Below are 21,599 nucleotides of genomic sequence, written 5' to 3'. Positions count from 1 at the left end.
AGTTTACCTTCTAGGACAGCTGGGAGCATGGGGACTGGCTCTTTGAGAGGGATAACCTACCTAAGTACTCTTGGGTTTGGCTCCTCGCTTTGATTGTTGCCCTTTTATGGCAGATTTGGAAGTATTGACAATTTTACCTTTAATGATCAAAGAGAGGATCTTAATAAGGTTTGGACTCGATCGCTCTACCTCACTAATGATTTTGTGGATAACACTTTTGTTAGTCAGACGAAGCTAATTTCTACTAACTATCTGATTCGGTGGGAACCGCCACCCTCTAAGTGGTGTAGAGTTAACACTGATGGCTCTTTTGTGATTTAGGAGGGGTAGGCTTTGTGGCCTGATGGGCTAATTATGCTCTTTTTCTTGTAGGGGTTAGATGTAGAGTATTCTTGTCAGCCCTTCAAGCGGATATAGTTGCAACGAAGGAGGCCCTCGCCAACTTCTTAGATAGAAACATTGGGAACCTCTAGGAGCGGACTTGCAGATACTGGTTCAAATGGTCGATCGTAGATGCTAGCCGACTTGGTCAGTCAAACCTTTGGTTGATGATATTTTTAATCTAACTTTCAATTTTGAGAATTGTAGAGTTACTCATATCTTTAGGAAAACCAATCACTTTGCTGATTGACTTATAAATTGGGATAGATTTTTAGGCTATGGATATACTTGGGATAAGAGTTTTTCTTATGAGCTAATCTCACTTTTGATCTCCGACTCGAACGGAGGTTTTTATACCCATGGAAGTTGATTTATAAAAGCTTCTCGATTTTTTTTGTCAAAAAATAGTTTCTAGAAAATAGAAGGCTTTATTTATAGATATTAAAAAAATAGTTTTCTTTATAATATAGTCAATGTATAGGGGTGCTATTTGTAAATTCTTGAAAATGTAAATAATTAAAAGGTACGGTGCGAATTGTAAATTCGTGAAAACGCATGACGTTAAATGAAATTTTCCTACAATTTGATATCTAGATAGGTCAAGAATGTACTAAGCCTCCTGCAAACTACCGAGCAGTGGATCCTCCGCATTGGCGAGCGTTACAATGTCCTAATATTTCCTTTCGTTTCCTTTCCTATCCTATCCGAAGGTGGCTCCCACCATCTATGGATTTATTTCAAGTTAATTAAATTAATAATTATATTAAATAGAATTTCCACTTTCTCCCTCGATGTCATCGAAACCGTAAGCATGCTCCGAAACTATTTCGACATCACTCCTCCCCCCCCCACAGTCCCAAATATACCCCTAAACATTACTTAATTTCTCCATCATATCCTCTACCTATTTTCCGCTGAAACAATCAGGTCAAACTAGAAGCTATTTCTTTCATCTCTGAGGGTAATTTCGTCGTATGAATATCTCCTCCTACTCTACATAGAAAGCGCGCTCTCTCTTGTACTCGCAAGTCACAACCACTGAGCTCCTCCTCCCCGATCCCAGATGTCCCTCTCTCTCTCCTCTTCCTCCTCCGCGCTCTTTGCCTCCTCTCCTCAGGTGACTATCCCGGCCACGAATCCTTCCTACACTCTTCTCGCTCTCTGTATCGAGCTCAATTTTGCTTGGTTTCTCTTTGTTTTGATATTATTCGGTTCGATTTCCACCACAGGTGCGACCGTGGGGTTCGTCCGTTAGATCGCCGGCGAACCTTCTATTTCGTCTCCAGAGATCATTTCCGAGGGTACAGGCTGCCGCCGGGAATGCCTCCTCTTCTGTCGACGCTGGTATTCGATTGATTTGTTCCTCATTTGATCTTGGTTTTTGAATACTTTGTTTTGAATCTAAATCGTATGATTGGTTTTGCCAGATTTGAGTACTGAGCTGGACGCTGTGTCAAGCTTTAGTGAGATTGTCCCAGATACTGTAGTTTTCGATGATTTCGAAAGGTTTGTACTTCTAGTGCACAGTTTTTGTGAGTGTTGAAATTTGTACCAATTTGATGTTTTTCCTACTATTCTGGTACTGGATTTCAGGTTTCCTCCGACAGCTGCCACCGTTAGCTCTTCGCTCCTCTTGGGTATTTGCAGTCTTCCCAGTACCAAGTTCAAGGTGAGCTGTTTCTGGAACCAAGTGGTTATTGGAAATTCTTAGTATATAAGAAGGTTTATATGGAAGATTATGTGTTGTAGAGTGCGATAGATACGGCATTGGCAGATACCGAATGCTATGGGCGAGAGAAAATGGATGACCGGATGTCCTGTTTCACAAACAAGGTTGGTGGTGGCATTCTGCGTTGACCTGTCTGCCTTGAATATAAGATGAATTTCTTGTTGTGAGGAGATAAATGAAACTTCTCTGTTGATTGGCAGGCATTTGTTAATGTTGGAGCTGAACTGGTCAAATTAGTCCCTGGACGGGTATCAACCGAAGTGGATGCTCGTTTGGCCTATGATACACATGGAATAATTCATAAAGTATAATTACTTCTCCAGTTTGCATCTCGTTTCACTTGCAGCTTTACTAGTGTTGGTCATTACTGGGTGGTTGATGATCTAATTTCATTACTCTTTCTCAGTTCATACAATGTAGTGACTTAAGGTGCTTTCTGCTATCTGCTATATGCGGCCATATCATTTTCCGTACATGCACTCTCTTTAGGTAACTGATCTCCTAGGTGGTGGAGATGAGTAAGACTAGTAGGCAGAAGTGCAAGCCACTATCTTGTACAGGAAAGGCATAGCAAAAGATTACAATTTAACAGTAAAATATGGTGCATAATCATACTGAGCAAACATTCTTGCATTACCTCTACTTGAATTAAACTTGATTTGCATATTTGACATAACATCCAAGTGGAATCCTAGTTGGAGCCAAAGTCAATTGGAAAACTAAAGGTTATGGAGTTGAAGGATCATGAAATGTAGAACCCAAGTCTTGAATGTCAAGAGTCAAGGGAAGTGTCATGAATGTGGTAGTCAAATCAAAGGGTCATGGGTTGTAAGTTAAAAGTCATCTTTAAGTTTATGAAAGGGGTTGTATGCATCCATTGTGTTCGGATTAGAGAGATAAAAGAACAAATAAATAGATTGTGCCTATTGTGGTCTCTCCTAAATAATCCCCTAGGAGCTCTGTGCAGCTCCTAGAGCTGTACATCTCTAACCCTTCTTTTATGTGTCTATGAGGAGAAAAGTTCTTTTGTCTTGAAAATTGAGATGTGTTCTCGACCACCTTCCTCTAATAAAGTTGTATCAGATCTTCCTACAAAGCATATATTGCTTCCGCTGCTTCTAACAATCTCATCTTGTACTTGATGGATGCTACGTTAAGATTTTGTCCTCATTATACTAGATTGTTTTTGCGCAATTGCATAATCACATATTCACAAATGCTTTTCAGTCCTTTAATTTGTTTAGTGCTATGTTGCTCGTCAACAAATTAGATGTGCAGTGGTATGGTTTGAAGTTTCGTGACTTTTTTCTAAAACCTTGAAATTGAAATTAGCAGTTGTTTTTAAAGCTATCAAGGCAGCCTATGTGTATGCACTGTGATGGTCACCCACAAACTGATAGGGGTTTATGTTACCAAATTGATAGGCTCTGATACCAATGATAGGCTACGGAACGATTCCTTCAAGATTTAGATTTATTGTATGAAGCAGTTCGCGCAATTGAGGGAAAATATTCACCAAATATTCTCCGATAGTCAAAAAATTACGAAACTAAGTGGGATCGATCTGTAACTCCCTGATCTACGCTTTTCATATTTATGCCCTTCGCAGATTCGAACTACAACTGGGACGAAAACACAATATAGTGCAGATAATGGTGGTGGTGACAGGTGGAGTGGAAGATAGGATTATGGATAATAATGGAGATGAGGGTGGATAGTTGATGTTGTTTAAGGGGTAGTCGGGCGAAGGAATCGATAGACGAGCGGAATTAGAAGTTAGATTAACCTTGCCAACGGTAGAGGTGGTAGGTTGGTGAAGAGGAAGGTGGGAGATTAGGGTAGAGAGAAGATAGAGAGGCAAGAAACCAAATAACCAATATTCCAATAGCATAATATTTTTGGCTGCCATCCACACCTTTATAGAGGCTAGCCAACAAGCCAAAATAACAATTATTAACTCTAATTCTAGTAGACTATTGCCGATCGCGTTCGAACGTGCTCGATCGCGTTCGAACGCGCTCGATCGCGTTCGAACGCACAAAAGCTGTTCTCTGTCGATGCGAACGCGCATTTCGCATTCTCTATTTTTGCGAACCTAATGCAGGCATTCGCAAAGGCGTTCGAACGTGACCTACAGAAAATTTATTTTAATGAAAATAAATAACTAATGCAATAAGAAAAGACTCTAACTAAGTGTATCAGCCCATCACGCTTCCCCCACCTTGCCCTCAAGGCGTAAATTTGAGGAAACGCTCCAAGATGTCCGTCTCCAACTCCCAGGTCGCCTCATTGGATGGCTTGCTAAGCCACTCAACTAGAATCTCCATCTCTAATCTGGTACCATGATGTCGTCGGCGTCTAGCAAGTATGCGAACTGGCTCTACGATCTCTGCCTTCTCGATTCTGGAATGGCTCCGGTAGAACTAATCCAACGACCTCATGATCTCCAATGCGCTCCCTCAGCAATGAAACATAAAAGACAGGATGTACTCTCGACCCCTCCGGCAGCTCCAAACGATATGCAACCGGATCGATACACTCTAACACCCGAAATGAACCAAAGTAGCGATGTACTAACTTTTGATTAAGCATCAGACACAAGGTCACCTGTCGATACGGTTGTACCCTCACAAACACCCAACTGTCGATGTCGAACTCCTGCTCCCGATGGCTGTGATCATAAACTTGTTTCATGCGGTTTTGAGCAAGTATAAGATGGGCACGCAACCTCTTTAATATGGCATCTCTATCTATCAAAGCTAAGTCCACCTCCGCCCGATCTGCAGCTATCACTGGATCATAAGCGCGTAATGTCAGAACTGTGCGCCCATACATCACCTCGAACGGAGTCATGCCAATGCTGCTATGGTAGGCGGTGTTGTAAGACCACTCCGCCCACGATAAGAACTCCAACCATCGTCTCGGCATCTCTCCAACAAAGCACCTCAAGTACTGCTCAATACCTCGATTGACCACCTCAGTTTGGCCATCCATTTGTGGATGGTAGTCCGAACTGAAGTTCAATCGAGTCCCCTGCAATCTGAAAAACTCTATCCAAAAGTCACTCGTAAATACACGATCATAATCCGAGACAATCATACGTGGCATGCCATGTAACCGAACAACATCTCTAACAAAAATTTCAGCCACTGACTTGGCTGAAAATGGATGTGACAATCAAGATTCTAAGTATCAAAATCGGGATCGGGATCGGCCGTTTGAAAAAACGATACGTATCGGCCGTATCGGCCGTATCGGCGGTATCGGCAGTATCGGCCGTCCGTATCGACCTGTATTTTAAAATAATTTTTAAAATACAAAAAAATTCTTAATTTTTTAGAAAAATAATAATAAGATATAAATATAAATTATTCATATATAAAGTCTAAAAACTAAAAAATAAATACTATTTTCTCAATTTCTATTTCTCCCCCTTTCTACCACTCACACTCTCTCTCTCCTACACAAATTAAAAAAAATTCTTAGCTTCTCTCTACTAATTATCTTTTTTATCAAACTCTCTTTCTTATCAAACTCTCTCCCACTAACTCTCTCTTATCAAACTCTCTCCCTAATTAACTCTTTCCTACTAACTCTCTCATACTAACTCTCTTCCTTAAAAACTCTCCCTCTCCCTCACCAACTACCACCTCTTTCCCTCTTTAACATAGTTTTTTAATTTTTATTTTCTCTCCATGTCTCTCTCTCTCCTCTTCCACTCTCTCTTCTTCCCTCTCCCTCTTATTGCTGCAACCCATAGACTCTATCTCTTTCTCCCTCTCTCTTTCCCTCCTTTTCCCTCTCTTTCCCTCTCTCTTGCTCCATCTCTCTTTCTCTCTTTCCCTCTCTTTCTTCCTCCCTCTCTTTCCCTCTCTTGCTCCCTCTTTTTCTCTCTCTTTTTCCTCTTTCTTTCTCTCTTACCCATGCTCATCTCGATTCGGCCGATCCCGACCCAAAACGAATCGGGTATCGTTCGATCCGGCCGATACCCGACCGAAACCAATCAATAGCCAGGGATCGGGATCGGCTACGGTCGATCCCACTCGGGATCGGTCGAAACTAGGAACCATGGTGATAATACAGAAAAGTGCGCACATACTTGCTCAATCTATCAAGCACCACAAAAATAACGAAATAACTATATACCAGCGGAAGACTCTCTATGAAATCCATAGAAATGTCTTTCCAAACACGGTCCGGTATCGGTAGTGGCTGTAGTAATCCGGTCGGTTTTAATGTGGTTGCCTTAGCTCTTTGATAGTTTTCGCAAGCATGGACAAAACTCCTCACATCTCGCCTAAGTCCTAGTCACGTGCAACTCTGTGATATCCTCCTATAAGTCCTCAAGATACCCTCATAACCAGCCTCTGGAGTTTGGTGGAAATGCTCCAATAATTTCTACCGCAATCTATCATTTGCGGGCACCCAAATGCACCCGCGATCCAACAGCAAACCGCCTAGATTTTCCAACTTTGGATGGCGCTCCGGATCATCCAATACCTCCTGTAACAATTTCAAAATATCTGGATCAGATGTACATGCATACCTCAGCTCGTCAAGGAAGGAAAAAGTAGAAGAAGAATATGCTGCGAGCTCGGTGGTATCGGGTTGACGCGATGGAGCATCCGCCATTCTATTTTCAGTTCCCTTCTTGTATTGCATTTCATAATCATACCCTAGCAATTTTGTGACTCATCTCTGCTGTGCCAGAGTGTGAATACGCTGCCCCATAAAATATGGAAAGCTCTTTTGATCGGTTCGGATAATGAATCGCCTACTGATCAAATAAGGCCTCCACTTTATTACCGCATACAGAATTGTCAACATCTCGGCTACTATCTTGGAGATAACTTTCTTTTGCACCTATGGATACCGATATGGCCTCACATTCGCCGGTGCAGCCCCGAGTACTATCTCTATGCGATAGTCCACCGTTTGCCTTGGTGGCAACTCCTTTGGTTCCTCAAACAGTCCACAAATTTATCTAATAAATTAGACAAATCAATTGTGGTACCTGGACTCATTAGAGGCTCATCTCTTGCTGGTCCTAACTAAAGAAGATAGGCCAAATCACTCGCACACGGCTGCATCATTGGAATTGGCGGAGACCGAACGCCATCAAGTCGTACATCTTTGTTTCCTTGCTTAAATTTCATCCACATACTCTGAAAATTAAAAGTGACGGGTCCCAAGCTTTGTAACTACTGTGTGCCAAGGACAATGTCTACTCTTCGCAGCGCCAACGGATACAAGTCTACAATGACGTCGTGTCTTTGCACCCGTATACCGACCCGGCGACACAAGCTTTCCGCCCGAAGCTTCGTGCCGTCTCCAATAGCAACGTTAAACCCCGCGGTCAGTTCAGCATTCAAGCCCAACTTCCTCACTAACCTCTCGTCTAGAAAGTTGTGTGTACTCTCGGAATTGATGAGGATATGCACACAATGCTTTCTAACGAATCCGTCCACCCGCAATGTCCTCGGCGCGGAAGTACCCAAATATGCATGCATCGAAATTTCAGTTTGGATGTCTTCCTTCGCGTCCTCCTCCATGACCTCCTCATGGACCTCCTCTGAGCACTCTCCATCACCACCAACCTCATCGTCCTCCTCGAGACCGTCGATGAGCATCACACTCCCGATCGGTTTGGAACACTGATGACCGGGGGTGAAACGTTCATCGCATCAAAAGCAAAGGCCCTTCACTCTTCGCTCCTTCACCTGGGCAGGTGTGAGAGTTCGAATAGGGGGGTCTTGTGCCTCCTCTAACATCGGAAGGTCTCAAAGGTGGTCGTGTTCTTTTACTAGCAATCGCTGTCTTTGAACCCGCAGAATTTTTAACCGGCGTTTTAAGCGCAAACCGCCAATCTTGGTTGCCTCAACTTGTTTTCGCTGCCATCTTGAGAGCCTTGTGCTTTTGCTCTATCCTCACGGCCTTCTCAAAGGCCTCCTCAAAAGTGGTAGGATAAAGAGCACGAACATCCGCCTATAACTCATCCCTCAGCCCTGAAATGAATGTGCTTATCAATATCGGTTCGGGCCAAGGTGGCTTACAACGACTACTAACTCTTTCAAATTCTGCTTGTTACTCCAATATGGTTGTCCTCTGAACTATTTTGCTTAATGTGGCAGCAAAATCTTCATAAACGCTGTCCCAAATCAACGTGTAATCTTTTTACAAAAGTCAGCCCAACCGTTAAATCCTTCACGAATAATCGATCGATACTAATGTAATGCCGTTCCTTGGAGGTGAAAGTTTGCCATCTGGACCTTTGTGTCCTCTGCTGTCCCTTGGTAATTAAAGTATTGCTCCACTTGAAACACCTAATCCGTTGGATCACTGTTTTGGAATTTTGGAAAGTCTAAGCGTGCAGTTCTCCTCCGAATAGCATTGTCGGATTCGCGAAAGATCCTTAGTTTAGGTCTGAACCTTTGTGCTTGTTGATCTCCTTCTCTAAATCCTCGAGCACGTCCATCACCATCTCCAAAGAGATCAACTTCATCCTCAAAGTGCCCATCCTCTTCATCGACGAAGTGCATTGGTGCCGCACGCCTCTCGGGTTCCACGACCGTCGGTCTTGGGTTTTGTATCAGAGGTGGGGGATGATATGTAGGCATAGGTAAAAGAGAATAATTGACATTAACATATCGTACCTAGACTTGTGGGGTATCGGTTCGGTGTAGTCCCACCGTTGGTCGTTCTTGAGGTGTCGATTTTCGTCGAGGAGATGTCGAAGCCGATCGGTTCATGACATATTCCTTTAAAGCCAAGGTTCCCAGTATCGGGATCGGGATCGGTATCGGCTATCTAGAAAAACGATACGTATCAGCCGTATCGGCAGTATCGGCAGTATCAGATCGAACTATTTTTTAATTATAAAAAATTCTAAATATTATTTAAAAATGCAGAAAACTTTAGAAAAAATGACAAAAAATAAGAAAACAAAAATTACTCATATATGAAGTCTAAAAACTTAAAAAATATATTAACTTACTTAAAATTTAAAACTTTGATGAATACCGAGCTGGTTCTCATAAATTTTTATAGTCTTCATCATCATAATCACCATAAGTTTGTAAATATTAATGTCTGGGACCTGATGCTTCAAAAAGTGATTTCATCATACTAGTCATATTGTATGGATCTTGCTGTGTGACTTGCGTTTGAGGAGGATAATAACCAGCATTTGGATCTTGTGCTTGAGAATACTGAGGGTACTAAGGATAATAACTAGCATATGGATCTTGTGATGGCTCTAAATAATAAATACTCAATGTACCATAATCATAGGAACCAAAATGCATCTCATAACGAGGTCGCTGATATGTATATATATCCTCAGTTTCTCTGTCTTCACTCCTTATGCCTCTTTGACTTTCCTCAACAAATGTAGATGGAACGATCTGAACACCATATGTATCATCAGGACTATGACTAGTACTAGTAGGTATACTATCTCTCGCTGCTGAATGATTCGTATCAGCCTCTGCCCTCATTGTGGTCTCTCTCAATATTTCATCTAATTATGGGTTATCTCTGTCATCTAATAACCTGTCCTCTATTTCTCTGATCCATGGAGTCAAGGGGTTTTCTTCATCAAAAACATGATTTAAATCAATCAGTTGTTCATTTTCTGCCTTTATTCTTAAATTTCTCTCCCTCAATCTCATATTATAATGACAAAAAACTAACTTCTCCAATCTTTCCATTGTCAATCGGTTGCGTGTTTTTGTGTGGATTAAGGAAAAAATAGTCCAATTTCTTTCACACTGTGATGAAGATACAGTTTGATTTAAAATCTTCTTTGCTATTGACGTCAAATTTGGTGCCTCCTCCTATCCATAGATACCATCATTCAGCTGGAGTGTTATGAGATATAGCTGCAGCAACTTTAGCAGTACTGAATTGAAATTAACAGTTGTTTTTAAAGCTATCAAGGCAGCCTATGTGTATGCAGCGTGATAGTCACCCACAAACTTTTGGGCGCTTTTCACAACGTTGATTATGTATACGTGTGTATGTGTGATTGTATATAACTACATATAAGGAGGAAAAAGGTAACAAAAATAGGAATTCAACTATTTGCTTCTTTCCAATTTGATATGGTAATATTCATTGATATAGATAGACAATAATACAATATAAACAAGAAATTTGAGCCCAGAAAAACGAAGTCTTACACTTATTCATGAAATTTCATAAACATCTGAATTTACACTTACCTGTATTCTTTATGTATACTTTATTTTTCTAATACAGGCGAAAACAAAATACTGCTCCCAATAGCCAAAGATATGATGTTTGGTGGAATTTATGTTGATCAGTTAGTCTTTTACATAGTTCTAAAATCAACCGTTGTTGTCAAGTAGTTTTGACTGAACTGAGTTGTTTCAACTTCAACACTAGTTTTGTATCAGTAGTTCTAAAGTCAGCTTCAAGTAGTTCTAAAATCACACATATAGCTTCCCAATGGACAAAGAGAGGATTATTGGCATATTTTATGTTGATCAGTTAGTCTTACATAGGTCTAAATCAACCATTGTTTTAAAGTAGCTTTGACTGAACTGAGTTGTTTCATCTTCAACACTAGTTTTGTATCGGCACACTAGAACTAATTAGACTAATTTAGTATATATATTCTCTTCACTTCTCTAGTCTGAGTTGTAAGATAGTGGTTTAAATTCTCGTAGCTGATAGAATATTCTAGACTTATTACACAGCATATTGTTGATTAACTCATAATGAATAAACTTGCTAATGCCTTCCCCTCTATGGCTTTTTGGATGCTGCTGACCTAATTGTACTGCTGATTTATGTCTTCAGCATTTAAGTAGCAAGTAAATTTATGCCATATAACTCCTATTGGAACGGGCTTCATATCTTTGTGTTACTCTGAAGGTGCATGAACTGTTGAAGTTATACAATGAAGTAGAGGTTTCCTCACAGCGTCTACTCTTCAAAATACCTTCAACTTGGCAAGTAAGATGTACTGCTAATTCTGTTATTATTTTTTAAGTTTCTATCTTGGAAGACTTTAGTCTGGATAAACTTTTAGTGTGCTCTATCTTTTGTTACTCTGATAAGTATTTGTTTCCTGTTCAGGGGATAGAAGCCTCAAGGTTGCTTGAATCTGAAGGAATACAGACACACTTAACATTTGTTTATAGGTACTTATTTGGATCTTTTTCTGTTTTAGATCCTTTTATTTATGTTACTGGAAGAACTGAGCTAATGTTTAACTGGCTTCTGTAGAAGATTTATTATTGAAAAGTTTGAACACACTAACCATAGAGGTCAAAGCTACTTGATAGGGAAGTCAGTAGGGCAGATACATTGAACAAGTTGTAAACCTAGTTGCTATAGACATGCTTGAGTCTAATTGTTTATTGAGAACCAAGAGACAATATTTGGTAGTTGTTGTAGTGTACAATGCAGAAAATGATTTCAAGAATTATAATCCACATAGCTATACACACCAAAGCAGAAAAATAATGATTATAGCATGTAATTTAATAGAGCATGATCTCCATGCAGTTATGTCCATAATATATGAGGAATGTTGGCATCTAGATATTAGGACCATTAAGCATCTAGCTATAAGGAAAGTACACATGGATACAAGGGTGTCTTGCATTTCTGAACAAGTTTGGCCAACTTACTATCTTTGATCGCAAGATTTGGGAATTGCATAAAGTAATGGTTCAATATTTCGGTTTTGGGTTGGTTGTGATTTTGATTCCAAAAAGAAACAAAACATTTTTGTTGAAACATCAGTTTTAGTTGACAGTGGATCAAAACCAAGGTCAAAACCTGCAATCTTGTTAGTTTGGCCTTAAATAATGAGTTCAGCCTTAGTTAGGAGCTGCTCTGAAACACCCAAACCTCCAAATACACGTGTAAACCGCGTGGGTAAATCCGCCCCCACGCGGTGTATCACATGACCTGTCAGTACAAGGATTTCACGAGGCACACAACAGCACAATTTCACCATAAATAAACTCAATTATAAGAGTCCGGATACAAGTCTACAGGCCACAACAAGCCTTCCAAATATACATCCAAAATACAATGCTAAAGTCCAAAAATACAACGTCATCATCACACCCTCGCAGGGGCTTAATACAACTAATATACGTACTGAAAAGAAAAGCGGCTACTTCTCGCTACCCGCACCTCGTCCCCCCTAGCTCAAATAATACCGCCACGAGGGGTGAGCTTACGGCCCAATGAGTAGGATCCATACAATATAAAATAATGACATCGCATGTATATATCCAATGTATGCCCATATTTGCTAACGATAACGATATGCTTATTGAAATGACTTACCACAATTTACTAAGTCAATGCAATTGATAATTACCAATCACTATCCTGGAACATGCTAGTTCCTAAACGTATTATGATAAGTTCACACAGATATAAAGCTTGAGACAATCTCTTATTCGTACACATCTCAATCATAAGTTTTACATGTTATGCATAACAATAAAATAACAGTTTAGTCATCTCATGTCTACCAAAGCAATAATCATACTCATCATCGCTCACCGAGCTATTCACCACACAGGGTAAATACTCTTAAGAAACAATCATCCATCATCTCATACATCGAGGGGGGATATATACACATCTAGCGGTAATGTCACCTACACGTGTATGGCGACACTACATGTGACCGGTTGTCTGTGGCTATCAGACTCAGAACCCCGGTCGTAAGCCCATATCTCACTCTCTCTAAATCATCACCGCCCTCGGCGGGAGAATCGGGAGCCCTCGGCTCATCAACAGACGCCCTAACCCTGCGTCGTCGGGTACCGCTAGAGTTATATCCCCGCCTCACAATCATGTTCTTCTATCATCATAATCTAGTCCTAACTATGCGGTATAACTACCGAATGCCACACGGGCTTCCCGACCTCGTGTAGGCCGCTAATAGTATAGTCATATAAGATACACTCTACCCTTAACCCTGGGCTGAGTGAGTAGGGGTACTGCCTAGTCAGAATTCGACTACTAATGATAGGTGGAAGTGGTGCAGTGTTTATGAGTGCATAAAGCATGTTATAGTCATCATGATCATTACATTCTACGTTCACTAAGGGGGGAACAGATTAGTGGGCTGCAGACCACAGCAGCCCACTAAGGGGGAAATGGGTGGGGGTTAAACCCCCACCCCTCCACCCCATCTCCTTCCACTCTCGATGGAAGGAGGGTGAGGCGGAGAGAAGCGCCCACGAGGCTGCGGGGCTGCGGCGGCGCGGCACGAGGCCGGCGGCGCAGTGCGGCGGCTGTCGGCAACCACGAGAGAGAGAGAGAGAGGTAGCAAATGGAGGGGAAGGTGAGAGGCAGGAGGTGGGAGGGCTGCGGTGAGGGAAAGAAAAGATGAGGGAGATGGGGAAGGTGGCGTGCACGGCAAAGGAAGGGAAGAAGAAGAGGAAAAGGGAGGGGGCGGGGTGGCAGGCTGACGCACGTGCGTCAGTCAGAGAGGGAGATTTTTTTTTTTTAATTTTTTATTTTGGGGTGTTACATGCTCCCTGTAGGTTAAACTTTCCAACCATAGAAACTCTTATGGCTTGACAATTTCTGAATCAAACAAATTGTCAATATTCACATGCACTGCTCTCTGTATATGTGTGTGTGTATATATATGTCTGTGTATGTGTGTATGTATATATGTGTATATATATGTACATATATGCATACATATATATGTATATATATATATATATATATGTATATATATGCATATATGTACACGTGTATATATATGCATATATGTACACGTGTATATATATGCATATGTATGTATTTGTGCACATATTTACGTTCCTATGGAGCAGTTCATATAACTAAATGAATATTGAATCTCTGTTGAAAGATCTTTAATTTGCTACATGTCCATAAATGGCTATTGTGAAAATTGATGTCACAATTCAAACTTCTTCATGTTTTAAATGTTCTCGATCGCCCTTCAAGATTCTTTGCCTATATAGAACTAGATGATGTCATTGAATGGCTTGGAGATTTGGAATTTTATTATTGAAAATATACAAGAACGAGGGGTCACAATTACTTTGTTATCAAAATATTCAAACCATGGCTTGAAATTTCATCAAAAATGGGATGGATTGAGCAAGATTTATTGAAAACTAAATCCACAGCTCATTGTTTAAGATTGAAATCAAAGTTCAAAAATCCGGATTAAAATCGGGATTGATATTAGCCTCTCGAAAAAACGATATCTATCGGCCGTATCGACAACCCAAATTAGATTATTTTTTAATTACATATAATTCTAATTATTCTAAAAATTTAGAAAAAATGATAAAAAAGTAATAAAATAATTACTCGTATCGGAAGCTTAAAAATTAAAAAAACACTAACTCAAAACTTTAATGAATATTTAGTTGACTCATAAATTCCTATGGTCATCATCATAATCACCATAAATTTGTAAATAATAATGTATAGTGTCTGGTGTTCCAAAGAATGATTGCATTATACTAGTTATATCAAATGACGTCACTGAAATATATGTATATCCATAATTTCTCTTTTTTTAACCACTATGCCTCCTTGACTTCTCTTAGTAAATATGAAAAGAATGAGCTCACCATTAGGTTTATCATCAGGATTATCAAGGTTATCGTTGGTAGTAGTAATTGTACTATCTCTCGCTGTTGAATAACTCATACCAGCCTTTACCCTCGTCTTAGTCTCCTCCAATGCTTTATCTAATTATGAATTATCTCTATCATACCAGCCTCTACCCTCTCTAATTCGTAGAGTCAAGGGGTTTTCTTTATAAAAAATATGATTTAAATCAAAGCAGAAAATTAATTTATTCAATCTCCATTGTCATTCGATTATATGTTATGGTGTGGATCAAGAAAAAAATAGTCTAATTTTTTTTACACTGTGATGAAGACATAATTTGACCTAAGATTTTATTTGTTATTAGTGTCAAATTTGGTGCCACCTCCAATTCATAAATGGACTACCATTCAGTTGGACTGTTATGATATATAGTTGTAGTAATCTTAGCAAAACTGAATTACCCAACTTTCGAATTATATCTCTCCATTTGAAATATATTATTACATACATTTTATAAAAAACTAGTTAAGTTAAAACTTACAACAAATACTAATAAAATTATTTAATTGATTTATAACTCATTTCTCTATCGCAAAAAATTTGTTTATAAATGTTAGACTCTAGTCTGCTGATTACTCTCTTAACTCTCAGTAAGATTTCAGCATCATTAGTGATATTTGTAAAGAATTAAAATTTTAGATTAATAAAATATCTTATAGAAATTGTAATTTTAAATTTGTAAGTATTCAAACTTTAAAATATTTATAAAAAAATGTAAATTAGTAAATTAAAAGTATGCCTATCAACATCATCTATATCTCTATGTAATTATTTATTCTATCTACAATTAATCAACTTCCACTACTTTCTATAATTTTGGCCACATTTTTTTATTAACTCTTTTGCTATGTCCATAGTCTCGTATAAGAAAATCATCTCAAATATATCGTCACTTTTTTACAAGTCATAATACTTTGATAAGGAGCACAAATACCACAGTAACAATCGTAATATTATTCCAAAATTCATTTCAATGGGTATGTTCTTCAAAATTCCACCTAAATTGTGATTTTTAGGTTTATAGGTTTCGAATTTTTTATTTTTATAAACATTATTTGACGTAAACATTTGCATAATCTTATCTTTATATCTCATGATACTCTCCAATGTTAGAAAATGAGTGACAAATCTAGTGAGGTTTGATCTTAGTATTTCTCTATTATCAGTCATCTGTCTATGTAAATTAAGAACTCAACCACGGTTATATATAAAATTTATCTACCTCTGATCTTCATATATGGCAATGTTAATTTCAGGATCTTTGATAATATCCTCCAACATGAGATCAAGATAATGTGTAAGCACATGACGTCTAATATAAATATTATTTTTTTATTATAAATAATTATTAAATAGCCTTATAATTTGCTTTATTATCAATAATCACTTAGGCAACTATTTTTTCACCTATTTCTTCTACTACCTCATATATCAAATAAAAAATATAATTTGGACTTTTGAAATAAGCAATAGCATCTATAGACTTCAAAAATATTATCCCTATGTCGAGTATACTAAAAAAATAATTATATTTCTTCTATTTTGTGTAGTTCACCCATCACATGTTAGTGTACAGCTATTTTTGTTTCAATACTTTTTAAATGTCTCAATATAAATGTGAAGCTAATCTATGTCCGGCTCAAAATATTTAGTAGAAACACTTTTTGAATTTGGAGACAAAATATCATGTCTTGCTGATTTTATACATCCACCACAATATAATAATATAAACTATCAACTACATTGAAAGGAATATGATTGTAGAAGAAAAATTTAGAAATATCCCTACTATTATGCTTCTTGGCATGTTTTGTCCTTTTAAGATATGTCTAGATTGTAGTCTGTGTGCAACCCTTTTTTTTCTTCTTAAGAGATATGTATTCATTAGTTCATTATTTTCCGACTATGCTATAAGACTCCTAAAACTAGGAGGTCTAGAACTACTGCCCCATATTCTCTTTCTCTTTAAATATGAACTTATCTAGTTCTTTGAAAGTGACCATCACTGCTTCTCATCTCTTTCTTCTCTCTTTGCATATTTTTTTCTCTTTTTTTGCCTTTCATTTGTCTCTCTTTATCATCCTTTTCATTATGTTCACTTCTATTATCATTAATGTTTTTACGATCATGTATTAATTCTTGACGAATCATTGACTATTTTCGTTGTGTAAATTGGTTAACCTTTTTTTTGCCTATTAGATAGATCGATTATTGTCTTCTAACTTCCAAACTAACTTGAGTGTAGGCTGTTATATTTTTTTGTTTTCTATCCAAATATTTTGTTAGACTGTTGATAGCATTACTCATTTCATTTCCACATTAGTTATATTTAACATGCTTTTTATCTTTACTAATAATGATGCAATATTACCAATTAATGTTGGTATCTTATGACTTCTCTCTTGTAACTATTTTAATTTTAATGCAAATACTTATGCAGAGATCAAATTAAAAATATAATTCAGAAAATTAAAAGATAAAATAATTTATCTCTCTGTAATTTGTTCTATAGTGATATTTAGTGAAGAGGAGAGTGAAAGAAGTGAATAATCAAAAAGAGATTAAAAAAAAAAAAATTCTTCTTTGGAATTCCTTCACCAACCTACAGACTTCCAGAGGAAGGAGAAGTGGAAGATGATGCCATCTAATCAGTCCCTCTGTAACCAGTCATCCATAATATCAAATAGATCATTTTCTTCTTTGGTAAATGTACCAAAGGCCATAGACATTAGTGATACTCCTATGAAGTAAAGTAACTTTGTTATCTATCCATCAGCTAAGGGTCCATGAGTTTTCCTTATTGTATTTTAGAAGATCATCAAGTTGCTCAACTTTGTGATAGTCTGAAAATTAGTTTCTTATTTCATGTCCTACTTGTTCAATTTATTAGAATATTATCAAGCAGTTCATCTTTGTAATAGCCTGAAAATTATTTCCTCATCTCCTGTCCGACTTGTCCAGTTAAAATTGGATTGCATAAAATTTTAAGTTCTCAATGTTTTTCTAGAGATGGTAATCCTCTTAAGTGAAAGTTTCTGATAAATTCTTCCTACTACTGTAATGCTTGACATGTTTTCTCTTCAATGTTGTACCTATTAGCTTTCATTTTAAAATTTGAACCTATAAGGATAATCGGAAGTATCTTTTCGCTACGAGTCATGCATGTAACCATGTTTTTGATTTACTCATCTTCTCATTAATTGTTGGTATAGTCATGTGCTTTTTCCCACATAAATATTGGTTCTCTCTACTTGTTTCAGAGGAACCTGATATGGTAATATCCATTCTCTCTTGTTAAGTTTTTGAGACTCATCATGGAAATAATTAAATGACTTATCTGCCAACGTTGTGACTCTGTGCTGTCATATACTTCCTTCTTGGGACCTTCGTGATCTTGTATTGGCTAAATATTCTTATGCAGCTTTGCTCAAGCAGCTGCTGCTGCTCAAGCTGGTGCATCTGTCATCCAGATTTTTGTTGGTCGTCTGAGGGTATTTCTTTTCGTCAAGGGTTGCATCATCTTACTTTTCATAAGACGATGGGCATGATTAAAATTCATTACAGGATTGGGCACGTAATCATTCTGGTGATCCAGAGTTAGAAGCTGCTATCAGAAATGGAGAGGACCCTGGATTGGCTCTGGTCAGTTCAATTTTATGTTTTTTTTAAATTATTTTAGTTTATTCAAGTTAATATTTGACCTTTTGCATTGGTTGCACAACCAATTTTTTAACCATATAAAGTTCACCTGATTATCTGATGTAATCAGTAGTAATCATGTCTTAATCACATTTCTGCTCATATATATATGTTGATTGTTGAATTTCCTCACATAAATGACAAAAAATCCTAAGTTCATATTCTTTAAATTTTCTAGAGGACAAAATGTTTTGACATCCTTATATTTCAATCCAGGTGAAGAAAACATACAATTACATCCACAAATATGGGCACAAATCAAAGCTGATGGCTGCAGCAGTTCGCAACAAACAGGATCTGTTTAGCCTGCTTGGGTAACAAACTAACAATTGTACCCCTGTGGCATCTCTTATTTGTTAATAGCTTCTCCTATACTTAATAATGAACAACATAACTTTGTTGTAGGATCGATTACATAATTGCACCTCTGAAGATAATGCAATCTCTGGAAGACTCAGTGACTTACCCTGAAGAAAAGTATTCATTTGTGAGGAGATTATCTCCAGGATCTGCCAAGATGTACAACTTCACTGAAGAAGAGGTTTGTTCACATATTCTCTATTCATGTAACATTAAGCTGAAGCGGCACATTTCTGTAGCCCTAGCTTAATGCACGGAAACTTGCTTTTAGTCAAAAATATAATGTCTAGATTCTTTGTTTCCATGTTAGCATAGGCATGCCCTGATACTTAAAGTGATTGCGCAACATAATCAGTGGTGGAGGTAACCTTTAAATGCTGATACAGTTCATCTATGAAGATCCCAGCTGAAGTCATTCAGTCATTTGGCTATGTTGCATCTATTGCAACACCTTTAGACTGTTTAAAATTAACACATATACTACTTTGACATTGATTAGGAGAGGGAATACATTTTTGGCAAAGTAGATTGATCGTATCTTTCAAATGTCTCGTTGATCATCCCCTTGGTATACTTATCCATGCTTTTTGTCAGATGCTACAATAGTTAGGAAGATGGCCACAGAATTTTGTAAAACATGCAATGGGCTTTTAGCCTATTTTACGACATAATTTCTGGCATTTCTGCTATAACTGCCCAATTGATGCACAATGTTTTTCATCATGGTACAGCTTGTGAAGTGGGACCAACTGAGCTTAGCATCTGCGATGGGTCCAGCCGCGGAAGAGCTTCTTGCTGCTGGCCTCGAAGGATATGTGAATCAATCAAGGCGTGTGGAGGAGCTTTTTGGGAAGATCTGGCCGCCTCCAAATGTTTAAGTGTATTTCGTAGGGACAGTGTGTAGTTCTTCACCATTAATAAAGCAGTAGTCAGGCAGCCAACATCAAAATCCAATAGAGCTTTTCTTTCTTTCTCTTCCTCCATTTTCGTTGCTGCTTCTACTACATGTTTAGTGTCGGCAGTTTGTTTAGACGTGTTTTTCCAAGAGGATCCCAATTGCAGTGATGTGGAGAAACAGATGCATTTTGGATGGAGGCTCCTTTGTCTATGTCACAATGTAGTGTTAGGGCTGCTTTCTTAAACAGTATTAAAACATTTAAATGACTGTTGATTTCTTTTTTTCAATTTTTATGAATCCAAGCTCCAACAATTGAATCCTGCTGCTATTTGAATATAGTGACTGGATGACTTTTTCCTTTTGTTTATCTACAACATACTGTATAATAGTCCTCGAATATTTTAAACCACTTCCGTACAACTGACTACAACTGACTAGAGAAGTGATCAACAGTTTTGTTCGAAGACCAAAGTTAATCGGAATTTTTTTTATAGATTCTTTTTATTTTTCATACTTGGATTGAGAAATAAAATTATTTTTGACAAAGTGAGTTTTTGCAATCTCAAAAAGAATTCTATTGTTTAGGTCTCAAAATCGTAATTTTACTATTTTAGGAGAGTTTTAATTTTTTTTTAATAATTTTTGTAGAGATCTCTCAGATTTGGAAGATTCTTTCAGATTTTGAATCTCTACTATTAGCTTTATCTTTTCCTGTGTATATCTCATTTTTATTATTTTTGGCAAAAGTGACGATTTTGCCCTTACGATAACTTATATTGCTGAAAGATTGTAATTTTGGATTTTTGAAGATTGAATAAAATTATTGGAGATTCATTTTCCATTGTTCTTGATATTCTTTGAATCAACAAGACTTTTTTGCCCTCTATATTTTTCATTGGAAAAATCAACCAGATCTAAAGGTATTCCAATCCGACTCTTTGCAACCCTGCATCATATTGTTACAGGTTCAGATCATTAAGTACATATAATTATTCTTAAAGTTCTTGGAGACTTTGTAATGCGACTCAACTGCATGCACTCGAATGACCACTACATTCATCCTACAAGTGAATCAGTGAACACCAGGATTGGATCTTTCTCCATTCCTGTTGCATTCTTGACTTTCATGGAAGTGATATTTATGATAGCTTGGCTCTTTATCCTACTAAAGAAGATTAGATTAAACAGATAGATAGATAGATAGATATATAGATTGCTGCTTTGACAAAATGTCTTCTCCATTTGATGATCTGTGAGATGTGATGTTTAACTGAATTTGTTGGTTGAGTTTCCAGGAGTATTAAGCTGGACACAGACAAGAAATTGGGCCATCTTTATCTTTCCTCAATTACAAGAAATAGAGTAGAAAAGTACTTCAAACCTATCCATCTATTGAATTAGCTACTGTAAATATATTACTCTTTTCATTATGCAGAGCTGACAACAGCTAGTTTCATTTCCATGCTTCGTTATATCAAGATATATTAAAAAAAAATCTTGGCCTTGGTCTTCTAGTAGTCTTTTTATATTTTAGAACCTTTGACAACAGACCATTATAAATGAGGTCTCTGTCATGCTAATGTATATAAGAGCTTGGTTGTTCACTCTCTACTAGCTTTTTTCTTTGATTTTGTATAACCGCCTGACACTATCTTGAGTAAATCTTGTACGGTCATTGATATCATACATGTGATTGTTTGGGTGTGAATTTAAAATGCCAACCAATTTGAATTAATCTAATAATTTGTGATCAACTTGCAGGTTTAATTATGCCCCAATTAAATTTTGCATGTTTTTATAAATTTTGATGGTAAATAGTTACACGTGGGAAATGGGGGGAAGTATTGCAGAACCTGTTCCTATATAAAAGTC

General features: G+C 37.6%; 1 protein-coding gene across 1 annotated transcript; it reads left to right on the top strand.

Moving 5' to 3' along the window:
• The first annotated feature begins 1,356 nt into the window (after positions 1 to 1,356).
• Positions 1,357 to 20,047, top strand: LOC140800895 (uncharacterized). The gene is made up of 13 exons (XM_073155809.1): positions 1,357 to 1,498; positions 1,611 to 1,725; positions 1,809 to 1,887; positions 1,975 to 2,050; positions 2,131 to 2,214; positions 2,311 to 2,415; positions 11,009 to 11,089; positions 11,213 to 11,277; positions 18,192 to 18,261; positions 18,335 to 18,412; positions 18,686 to 18,783; positions 18,875 to 19,010; positions 19,561 to 20,047. Exons 1-13 carry the CDS (start codon positions 1,445 to 1,447, stop codon positions 19,705 to 19,707), a joined length of 1,188 nt encoding a protein of 395 aa, XP_073011910.1. The 5' UTR covers positions 1,357 to 1,444; the 3' UTR covers positions 19,708 to 20,047.
• Positions 20,048 to 21,599: the final 1,552 nt, after the last annotated feature.

Source organism: Typha latifolia, chromosome 14 (genome assembly GCF_019914945.1).
Source record: "Typha latifolia isolate L0001 chromosome 14, TyphaL0001v2, whole genome shotgun sequence".
Taxonomy (NCBI): domain Eukaryota; kingdom Viridiplantae; phylum Streptophyta; class Magnoliopsida; order Poales; family Typhaceae; genus Typha; species Typha latifolia.
This window is presented reverse-complemented; position numbering and strand designations above follow the sequence as displayed.

What these genes read in the sequence shown, in the direction of transcription:
- LOC140800895 (XM_073155809.1), top strand. Translation starts at nt 1,445, where the DNA reads ATGTCCCTCTCTCTCTCCTCTTCCTCCTCCGCGCTCTTTGCCTCCTCT. An exon ending in AAATACCTTCAACTTGGCAA is followed by an intron (nt 11,090 to 11,212) that starts GTAAGATGTACT and finishes TTTCCTGTTCAG; the next exon opens with GGGATAGAAGCCTCAAGGTT. An exon ending in AGGACCCTGGATTGGCTCTG is followed by an intron (nt 18,413 to 18,685) that starts GTCAGTTCAATT and finishes ATTTCAATCCAG; the next exon opens with GTGAAGAAAACATACAATTA.